Here is an 11,994-nt window from a genome sequence, read left to right on the forward strand (position 1 = left end):
TAGCCCAGCTCTGAGGTGAGATGGATAGGGTGGGGGAAGAAAGAAGCAGAGCTGGGGGCAGCTGGCTAGGGGGGACGTCAGGGTCCCAATAGCATGGGACCAGGGCCAAAAATATGAGGAGTTCTGATGAAGTAAAAATTGACTGCACTAATACGGCATGAAAGCAAAGGTCAAGGCGACTGTATCTTAATAGAGTGTCTCGAATTGTGAATACAGCCTGCCTGTGCTGAGCTCATTGCCATAGCAATGTGAACGCTTCATACTGATGGACCATAACTGCATATAGACCGGTCTTTGTACCTTTTCCTGGCTGATTTCACACTTGTGTAACCGAGTGTGTCTGTGCATTGTGTGTGCATCTCGTGCAGTGTGGGTCGGGATGGGTATGGTTTCTCCTTAGGGAGAGCAGCTAGTGAGGAGACTTATAAGGCCATCCATGCTCCTCTGGGAAATTTATGCAAATGGTAAGATGGAACAATGCCTCCACAGCACCACCTTTTGGAAGGCAGCATTCCTGCAGGTCAATGTCAGACCTTTTAACAAGCCTTGTAACAATGCCTGGGAATATAAGCCAAAGCTAGAGTCTTCTCCAGAAGGAAAAGATACAGTAGAATGTGTAAGGCTAGAAGAAGCACCATGCATGCACATTTTGTTGTAACCACAGTCTTTTTTATGGAACCTTCAGGCTAGAATCATTATTTTATGATATTCTTCTTGTGCATGTCTTTTTCATCTAGATCAAGAAGCCAATGCTTGTTCCTCAATACTACTACTGTATTTGAAGCTGGTGGTAAAAAAAAATAACTGTGTACAAAGTCAGGCTATCTATAATGTCTTAAAAAAAAACCTGCAGTGGACGCCTCGTTTACCATATGGAAATGAAGTCTGCGGAGATGAAGTCTTTGATGATGGGCAGCTTAGTGTCAGTAAGTGGCTTTCTTTGGGAGGTAGTCAGATGAGAACGTCTTGCTTGCCAATTGCCATAGAAATCCTAACACACCATGAAGATTGTCCAAGCGCCAAGCCTTCCGCTCTGGACTCAATAACTTTGAAGTGGGGCATGACATGCAGTGGTCACTAGAAGCTCTATAGGCTGGACACACAACAACAGGGGCCACAAGCAGAAAAGGGAAACTTGTTTTCTCTGCTCCATACAAGCTGCAGTCATTGCATTTATCTTTTATCCTTTATATTTCCCATGGATGATTCATGTCTGCGTGGCTTTGTGCTGCCCTCCCTTTCACAGGATACTTCATTAGAGAGCTATAAGTTTCTCCATTGATTACAGGCTCCATTTACAAGTCCTCTTTGGTCTCTACTGTTTGGCTGCAGCCAATCTGCCAGAAAACCCATGTCGTTCACCTTTAGCACCTCCAGTATAACTGACAGAGGCACATACTAACCTTCTCATCAAGCTGCTATTGACATTTGGAGAACTGACTTTAAGTGCTGCCATAAATAACACTGCAGCTTATTAGCTAAGCAAATATAAAACAAGGCTGAGGTGGAGTTGGAAATGTTGTGCTTTAGTTTAGATTACGTGTAAAGTCTATTCATTGCCAGACCTTGCATGCTGTATGTACTTTACTGTGATCTGCAATTGCTGAGTCATATTGTTTGTGGCTGTAGCTTTCTATTAGCATCATTAGCTGTCTCATAATTTGCCTCTTAGCAAACATCTGAATACTAAAACTGAAATAGATAAATTTATATTTAGAATGCTACAGATGGGACAAATGTTATCTTGATTCTGATAACAGCACAGAAAATTATCTTATTTTAACCACTAAAAAGCTATTGTTCTCTTATTTTAACACAACAATACCCATTGTAAAGCAATTCAAAGTGTAAATTAACACCCTAATAGCATACTTTGAGTCAAGCTAAAGAAAAACGCATCCTTGCTTCATGCCAGTTGTAAATATTGAGGCAGTTAAAAGTCCGTCCACATTGGCACTTTCACATACGTTTCATACATGTAAGAAATGTACATGTAAAAAAGCGTATAAATGCATGCATTTTTAAGCATACGTTTACATTTTTAAATTGTATGTGCGGTATACATTGTGGTATGTTTTGATCAGTTTTCATACATTTTCACTGTAAACTCTTTTTTTCTTCTTAATAAAATTTTAATGTCCAACACTTTTTTATTCTTTAAGGCATTTGATTCCCAAAAATGTATACAGATGGAACAAATTTTACCTTGATTGTAATAGCACTGTGCAGAAAGTTATCTTATCTTAATCCATTGAAAAGTTATTGTCCTGTTATCTTAACACAACACAACCCTTGTAAAGCAATTCAAAGTGTAAATTAACCACTCTGATTGCACAGCACTCCAGGATAACATGTCACATAAAGAGTGGAGCTAAAGAGTGAACTGTATAAAATCTTGTCTGTATATTAAGCTTATAGAAATGTACAGCTATACATTTCCATTCATTTTGCATTCACTGCAATATAAAAAAAAACATCTAAGATTCCATGTTTTTTGTGACACTGAAAAGCATTGTAGGCTATGCTTTTCAATCTCACAAAAAAAGCATAGAAACGTGTGCCTTGTTAAATATAGTGAAACATATACATTGTTTGACTACGTTTAACCCACTATAGCCCATGGGTCTGTTAAATGTTACGTTTTCACCCATTTTTAGGGGGTAAAATGTGTGCATTTCATGGTTGACCATATGACAGTGTGGAAGGGACCTCAATAACTGTATTCCACCTACATTCCCATACCATAACATACAAAATGTCTTGTAATTTTTGCAATGATACAACTTAGACTGTTGGTTGCTTGTTTGACTTTGTTTATTGAAATGGTATTAAAAATGGAAATGAACACCGTGAGGACGTGTGAATAGCTGCTCTCTTTCAGAGGAGATAGCACTGAACATCACACACAGACAAGTGACAGTAGCACTGCACTGGTACAGAACTATAGCAAGCACTGAGATCAGTATTACACTGCACAGGACACATGCAGGAGGACTAGCTGTCACATCACATCGATTCAAGTAAAATGCAAAATATAGATATATAGATTTATTTGTCTATGTGTCATAGATTCTCTTCTCACCTTCATTGCTTGTCTTATAAAATGATACACGATCAAACACCAATATTTCACCATATAGTCATCAAGTCACAGAAGTCTTTGGTGTATGAGCGCCCTTCCAGAATAACAAAGTCCAAATTGAAAATAAATTAATTCAACTATTACAAAATCACAGTATTCACATCCACTTTATCAACAACGACGAGACTGTCACAAGCAATCACGACACACACAACAGGCTTCTATACACCCCGGGAATAGGGCAGTCTACTAGTCTCTAAGGGGGTATTAGTAGTCTTTAGTACCATCGAGATTTGAGATGCATGGGCTCACGGCAAACTCCGACAAGCTGCAGTCAGTTGTAAAATGCTGGGGATGCATCTAATCATCAGAACTGTGCTACTTCTGTATGTTCACCCAAGAACATCGGGATAGTCACCATCATTAATATATAGCAAGTGCAATAGATACAGAGGTGTGCAAAAAAATGCATCACATACTCTATTCAGTGTTTGATACTGAAACTTGTGTTTGAAGTAAACTGTATAAAACCTCCATTAGCTGTTGCAAATGTTTTTTTTATTTATTATTAAATTGTTTTTTTTTCTATTATTTACAACAATCCACGGAGGTTTTATGCAGTTTACTTACTGTTTTTAACACTAAACACCCAATGAGCATTTAATTCAATTTGTTACACACCTCTGTAGATTTATTCTGATTTTATCGCTAATATGGATTTATCGCAATAACAGACTATTTGCCTTCACTGCTACCTGATAAGCAATAGGAAGTTGTTGTTTTTTTTGCTATATTATCACCTAGTGGCATATGGAGAGTTAGCATTTTCGTTCTGAGACATAACCAGTACCACCAAACCCCTACTCTCCACTGCAAATTGTGGATTATTCTGTACTATATAATCGGGATTCTGTTGTGTTCGTGATTTCGGTTATGATTCTTTCATTTAATGCATCATTTAATACAATTTTTCAAAGTAATTAGTTCTCACTTTCATTACCGCTTGTAATTACAGTTTAACCGAAGTATAAGAGCCTTATGAAATAACGTTTTCCCGGTCTGTAATTTTCTTCCCATTATTGTTTGGAGAGCATGGTAACACAATATTGAATTTTAAGGGGTTTTAAATCTGATGTTGAATTACTACATTAAATGTACACCAGATCAGATTTACTTTTCATTTTGTCAACACAAGTAGCTGCCGGTACCTCATTACAATATAATAAATAACTTAGCAAAATGACGAAAAAAATATCTCTTTCAAGTCAATATATAAAACAGGTTCTCACAGGTCGTTTTTGCAAAAGGAAAGAAATCTATCTCGGATATCATCAAGAAATGGGGGAGGCATTGAGTTCACTACTGCTCTGCTTGTCTATGCTGCTCTAATGGTGTAAACTGTGTACAGCCTTAGTACATGGCGTGTTCCAGTTCAGTAAGGGCTGCGCTACAGTCTGATCAGACAGAAGCCTCCAGTGTGAATGTACTTGTGAGAGGCACATGAGGCAGTGCAGAAATCCAGCCTGCTAGTAGAATGCATTGCATTGGCAGTGAACGATAAACTGTTTATCCTTAACTGGGCATTTATCCCAGAAGCACATGCAGTTTGTTGAGGATGCCACTTTGTTGTTAAACTCACAAAGCATAGTAATGTTTTCAAGTGTGTGAGGACCTTATGGTCTTCAAGAAAATAAATATTGGACAGTGATCCATCTGTCAGAATTGGAACAGGCAGTACTCAGGTAATGTTCCTACCGAATAGTCCTCTCAGAGTTCCTGTAAGTGTCTTCCTCTTCTGAGTCTGTGGACTCTGCATTACTTGAAGGGGTGTGCAGGTTATTAGGGACCCCAGTGGCTTGACACACATACCACTCATTGAGGTTGGTGACCTGAGGGGATAAGTTGGCAGAGCGCCCCCTGACTTGGTCCTGAGTAGGGGACAGGGACTCGTCTATTGGAGTAGCTCCAGCAGAGTAGCCAAGAGCGGAGGGTGACCCCGGAGGGGACTTGCAGTGGATCTTCATGTGCTTTCTCAGTGAGCTAGGATGGGTGTAGGACTTGTCGCAGCCTCGGACTTTACAGTAATAGGGCTTGTCACTGGTGTGCACATGAGAGTGCTTCTTTCTGTCACTGCTGTTGGCAAACTTCCTGTCGCAACCATCAAATTCGCACTTAAATGGTTTCTCCCCTATGGAAAGTGAAATAACAAGAGTGAATAGATGTGTTAAAACACAAGCTGTCCATACAATGACCTGCCAAAAACAGAGGTGTGTTTTACCTAAATCCAACATACAGTGGACAGTGTAATATGTAAAGTGTAGCTACTCTAGTAAAGAAGACTTGGGCAAGTATACTATCTGCTTAGACCTGAAAGGTGTAGACGTTGCACACTTTGTAACAGATCATGTTTTATATTTTTAAGTGGATTTAATAAAGATAATTATTATCTTTTACCTGGTCGTGTAGGATATGCGTTCTATATGGCTTTATCTCTACACTGTTTGCAGACGTGAGTCGGACGGAGAATATTCCTAGCATTTCCTGCGGTAAGAGCAATATATTTTTCTACATTTTGGACATTGTGCGATCTGCTTACCCTAGGCAAAAATGTATAGCAAATCTATTTAATAGCTGTCCACATTTCTAAACAGTCAAAGTGCTGGTGAATGGCAGCCTGGGGGGATTGTTATCTGGCAGGGCCTGAACTTGTGCCGGCTCTTGTCATTCAATCGCTAATGTGAGCTGTGCTATCTAAACACTGCATTAAATATGATCTCATTTCAAAAGACACGCCTAATAGAATGGCATGTAATTACTCTTGTATACCAGCATCATGCCACATACATATACTTATATTCTTTTGATCGCCACCACTGCTTTAGCAGTTATGCAATAAACTGATATAAACATATATAGTGTCCAGATAGGAAATCTTCAGATCAGTGGATTGTCACCTCTGTGCGTGCACATGAAATAGGGCAGTGTAATCTGTCAAATCGGATGGGACAGACACATGGAATGGATTATCTTATTAGATCTGTCTGCTGCAGGATTCAACCATCCTATACTTCATGACTGTTTGACAAATGACTGGCGCCAAAAGCAGAAAATCCCGCATAGATGTATGATGACCCCAGTGCTATATTATGGTTCCTTACAGGAAAACATACCTATACAGCTGTCTAGCCCAAACTGACTTCACACCACTATGTCATGTTACTCTGAGCCGTGACTGCCCCCTACACGTCAGTTATCATCACGTTTTCCTTATAGACCCCCTAGTGATATAGCTAAAATCCTACCACTATTACCTGAACTGTCTTTGCTACATTCTAGCATCCCTCCTCTACCTCTTCCATTACTATGCCACCATTCTCATGTCAATCACTTGGACACCACCCGCTGTGCTATCTTATGCACACCACAACCACACCAGCCGACTTGACATGGCTTCTCATGCTGTACTAATGGGTGTGCCATTAACACACCTAACCACGAATATTAGTGAGCAAGCACTTTACTAAAAAATGCTAAACTCAATGGTCAGACTCAGAATCAAGGTTTATTATAAATTCTTGCTGATATTCTACTAATTTGGCTCTTCAGTGTTACTGCACTATACAATGAACATATGCTACCTATATTGTAAATGTATATATTACAGTATTTCATCATGAATGCCACCACCGCAGCTTCAGCAGCGATCTACCCTAGTTTGCCAGTAACACCTCATCATTTCTGCGGCTAGCAGATCGTCATGTCTGCCATTAACATGTCATCACCTTTACCACTAATATATCCTGCGTGATCCCACTCACGAATATAGAGCTCTGACAGTCTCCTCTGCCTCCAACCCATAAACCTACGGTAGCAAGGATACTCCAATTATTTCCCTAAAGTTCTGTTATCTCGGTCCTTTTGACTCCACAGAAAACGAGATAAATAGCTCAACACTGACAGATCATCAAAACTAACTCATCTACTCATTGGTCCCCTCTGTCTACTTTTATATATGCATCCATCCAGCGCGAAATCTATTACACTCTATATTTTATGTGTAATATGACCCACCACTAATGGTTCTAAACGTCTCTGGACGGTTTTGCACAGTATTTTTTATTATATCACTATCACATACTGCACTTATATTTATCCTATCTTATAATAGAGCTTCTCGTGTGAAATTTTAAATGTGAAAACTGCCATTATAACATAACTACATTCGCCGAGGCATGCTTCTCAACATCACAACTAGTAATAAGAAAGAACACAAGACCCTCCTGCCGTTTCCTGCAGAAGGACCATATTCATCCTTTGCATCACACGAGATGCAGAATGCACTTCTGCCCATTTCATTTTCACCACACATTACAGGCTTATTCACTGATCCATTTTTTGAAATAACAGCATTATATTAATACTGCATGCCACAGAATTCCTGACCCTCACAGAATCAATGCTAGGCATCATCTCCCACTCTTCTTGCACCCCACTGCACATCATATCTGTGCACACACAAATACTGTATATGTAAACTGGCTCGTGCAGTTTTATGTGTACTGCACTGTATTAATAAAAGATGACTGAACCGTTTTGTGGCATCCGTATTTCCTCGTAGATTGTAAACTCTAGGAGCAGGGCCCTCACCCCTCCTGTTTGGATTGTTGATTAGTTTGTGTCATGTCTGATTTTGTCTATACATCTATCCTCCAATTTGTAATATGTTGTGGAATATGCTGCAAAACAAACGTATGTTGGAAAAAAGGTGCAGACATTCTTTAAATAAAGATAAAATAAAAATCATTATTAATATTATTATTAAAATCAGAAATACACCAGCTAACTGCGATATCATTACAGTAAATCACGGAATGCCTGCACAATCCTTGTTCCACCTATTTTCTTCTACTGTACTATTAATTTATAAGGGTGACTTATACACTTCAGTACTCAGCACTTCAGCCCTGTCCAAGGCTATTGTGAATTGAGGATGTTCTCTTGTCAGTTTTGCATGATAATTCACTAGGATGTGTAAATATCATAGTTGGTGCTCACATGTGGTTTACAATATATGGTCTACAACCCTGATCATATTCATTTTGTTTAATAACTGACAGTTCTGAATATATAGCATATATTTACTTTCTACTAGTATAAAATTGTAGCCTAAAGTTTACTCCCATTCCCAGTTTCATCATGTTCGTATAACAATATCTGCTGTCGCTCTGTCCTCTTTTGTTTTTCTCAAACTATCCAGGAAACATCTTACTTACCTGACAAACATAAGAAACAGTCCTGCAACTGCCCTATAAACTATATTCATGAACTCTCTTCTCATTGTATGTTCCTTCATTGTGCAGCGAATTTAACCATTAAATATCTTCAGGAAAAGTAACCAAGAACTTCTCTTTCACTCTTGTATCCCCAACATAAACCAAGCACATGCTCCTGCTTTACTACCCATTTATCTCGGTTATGTAATGTAGTATCACTGCATGCTTCAGGGCTACAATAGATTTTTTATGCATTGTTTGCCACAAGATTCTACAGCAAAAAAAAAACAGTAAGGGTGGTTTTACACGCAGCATTTTTTGGAAAACGTACTTGCATTTTTTTTTAGCCAAAACCAGAGGTGGATCCATCAGAAAGAAGTAAAAGTCCTTGCTTCATAGTTATCATTCTTTTTCAATCCATTTCTGGCTTTGGCTCAAAAAAAGTGCAGCAAAAACTGCCAGTGCGTTTTCCAAAAAATGTGTATGAAGCCACCCTAAAAAGGAAATGCATTTGTGTAAATGTATAATTTTATTCACATTTGTTCAATGAGAGAAATCACAATATTAAAGAACGTCACAGATGTGTTGTGATCCCCAATTATATCATTACAACTAGTGCAAGATTTTATTACAGTTCCTGCAGTGTAGTAGGACGCTGTGTGGGGGGTGTGAGGATTACTACTTCCTCCATTTTGTATTTTGGCAAGGCCTCACTGTTTGGATTTCCTATGTCCTACTAATCAAAGAAAGTCATGTCTGTGTGTCATCAAAATGGGTTGGCTCTACACAAGCCTACATATCTACACTGAATATATGAAAAAAGAGGCCTAACATGCAATGTGATTGAGTGCTTCATATGAGATAAGGCCTTGATAAAAGGAATACACATCAGTTACTCTTAATATCAGATTAGTACTATTATTTCATATAATACACACTCATAAATTACTAAACAAAAATAACTAGAATTCCATTTCATGCACTGAACAATAATACCTCCCTTAGAGCCTGTGGACAATACACGAAATTGCAAATGGTGAGCACAAGTTGTGTAGGGTGGCTTCACACACAGCATTTTTTGAAAACGCACTAGCAGATTTTGATGCAGTTTTTTGAGCCAAAGCCAGAAATGGATTGCAAGACAATAAGAACTATAAAGGAAGGACTTCTACTTCTCCTTCCCGCTGGATCTACTTCTGGTTTTGCCTCCAAAAACTCATCAAACACTGCAAGTTCGTTTGCCTAAAAATACTGTGTGAAACCACCCTAAGAGCTGATCATGACATGACTCTTTCTCAGTAGCTTACTAATTCCCGACAATACGCCCGCATTGATCTTACACTCATTAATATGTAACGTCTGTAAACTTTTCCCTCTTGTATTGATTTACAATGTGTATATTGACTATTGTGTTTACTCCACTTCGACCTGTAATGTTTGTTCTTGCTTTGGCGTTAAATGAAGGCTGAAAATGTGGGAGCCACGGGGCTTTAACCCCCTCGGCACACATTGGTAAAGCTAAAAGCTGAGCTGCAGAAGCACGTGGTTGATGCCCATCTGCCAGGAAGCCTCTGCATAGTGTGTTTTGTTATGGGGCTAGTGCCTTTGATTGTCTGTGGCCAGCACATGGATTGCAGTAGCAGTTGCCCGCTGGTGCTTTTGTTTCCCTCCTCACTGACCGTCTGCACGAGGTCTCTTTCACTAAGAGCATGGCAAATGATAATACCGTAGTAAATATGGGTGTGAAGCAACTACAGCCCTCAGATTTCCTGCAACAATTGCTGGTGAGCACAGACTGCTGACACTAAATAACTTATTCATGAACAGTCACATGGTAAAGACGTGTGCAGAACTACGCGAAAGGAAGGAAAGAGGAAAATACCCACCTGTATGAGTTCTTTTGTGGATTTTTAGGTTCTCGGAGCGGGCAAAGACCTTGCCACATCCAGGGAATGGGCACGGGAAGGGCTTCTCCCCTGTGTGCACTCTGATGTGGTTGACCAGTTTATATTTGGCTTTGAATGGCTTTCCCTCCCTGGGACATTCCTCCCAGAAGCAGACGTGGCTGCTTTGCTCTGGTCCCCCGACGTGCTCCACCGTGACATGGTTAACCAGCTCATGCATGGTGCTGAAAGTTTTGGAGCATGTTTTTTTGGAGGTCTGGTCTTGATCGATCCACTTGCAGATGAGCTCTTGTTTGATGGGCTGCCTCATGTACCTCAAGAACGCCCCTGCAGCGGCTGGGTGGGCGGCAGCAGCAGCTAGGTTGACATTTAAGTTCATAGAGTTGTAGCTGTGGATGGAGGAGGCAGCTGCATAATGCTCGGCTCTGAAGGGCTCAGCTCTTCCGTAAAGTTCTCCGGCCAAGCCAAGTCGCATCTGGCCATTGAGAGGGTGGTGGACTCCTGGGGTTGGCTGCTCGTGAATGCCAGAGAAGAGAGGGTGGCTTGCCCCTTCAGAGTGTCCATAGGTACCAGTGGAGGAAATGAACATGCTATGGGGGTGGTGGTGGTGATGGTGATGGGGGGAGCTGGTGGCCGGATGCTGCTCGCCTAACATGGCAGAAGTGGACAGCTCCCTCCTGAGGATAAAGTCCCTGCTGCTAGTGTAGCCAGTGTGTGAGTGAGCCACAGGATAAGTGACTGGAGCCGGCGAAGCAAATGCAGCTGCTGTCTGGGCTTCAGGATGAGCTGGCATATGCTGTGAGGGACTAAGTTTCAGAGCACTAGCTTGGGCCATGTGCTCAGGTCCGAATGGAGTCAGGGCAACTCCAGGGTCACTCCCCAACTCCCCAGGGTGGATGTGGGCAGGGTGGGAGTGAGCTTGATGACTCCCCAACCCCGGGAAGCCTGTCATAGTCTGATGAGGATGGGCTTGAGCCGCTGCCAAATCCGCTAACCTCAGAGTCTGACTCCTCTTGCTCAAAGGGGGCTCCATCACTACACAATCACGTCCATCCACACTCACTGGTGTTATTTTTCCCCCTCTAACATCCTTCAAAAACATGGGTAGATTAAGAACTTCTTTTGTCTGGCTCCCAACTCTGCCTATTCCTTTTCCTACTCTGTCCTCCAGCGATTGGCAGAAAGCGCAGCATTGGAGGCGCACAGTGGGGGCATATAGTTTAGCAATGGCACAGTCGGGATTGGACGGGTTGCCAGGATTGGCAGGAGGCCCAGCCCTGTGATTGGCTGGCTGTCAGGCCGCTGCTCAGCGGGGATCCGCCCCCATGCTCTCAGCCTGCATTCCACTTCTCAAACTTCTACACTTGCACAAAGTTTTCCTGAACCCTGAGTCTGGCAGCAGCGGTGCTCTGCATCTCTGGGAGCCGAGCCAGGAGGAGTACAGCGTGCAGCACGGGTCATCGTGCCAGTGGCATCACTTTTACTGAGGGAAGGCTATAGAATCGTCCATAAAGAGCAACGGGATAGCTAATGACTGCTCTGAATCCTATGTGCACTACTAAAGTGATTTATTCTAATATGAGTCGTTCACTGGACACCACAGGCTGCCAGTGCCAACCTTTCACTTCTCCAGACACGTTTTTAAAGTACCTTATACTTTTGGGGTTAGGTGGTTGATCACCAGTACAGTTCTAGGACGATGCCAGTCAATCACTCACATATTATTTACAGCAAC

General features: G+C 41.2%; 1 protein-coding gene across 1 annotated transcript; it reads right to left on the reverse strand.

The window, feature by feature from the left end:
• Window positions 1-3,717: 3,717 nt before the first annotated feature.
• On the reverse strand, window positions 3,718-11,414 carry ZIC5 (Zic family member 5). The gene is made up of 2 exons (XM_066592982.1): window positions 10,242-11,414; window positions 3,718-5,270 (listed from the first exon to the last, which is right to left on the reverse strand). The coding sequence occupies exons 1-2, from the start codon at window positions 11,359-11,361 to the stop codon at window positions 4,834-4,836; spliced, it is 1,557 nt and encodes a 518-aa protein (XP_066449079.1). The 5' UTR covers window positions 11,362-11,414; the 3' UTR covers window positions 3,718-4,833.
• Window positions 11,415-11,994: the final 580 nt, after the last annotated feature.

Source organism: Eleutherodactylus coqui, chromosome 1, assembly GCF_035609145.1.
Source record: "Eleutherodactylus coqui strain aEleCoq1 chromosome 1, aEleCoq1.hap1, whole genome shotgun sequence".
Classification (NCBI taxonomy): Eukaryota; Metazoa; Chordata; class Amphibia; order Anura; family Eleutherodactylidae; genus Eleutherodactylus; species Eleutherodactylus coqui.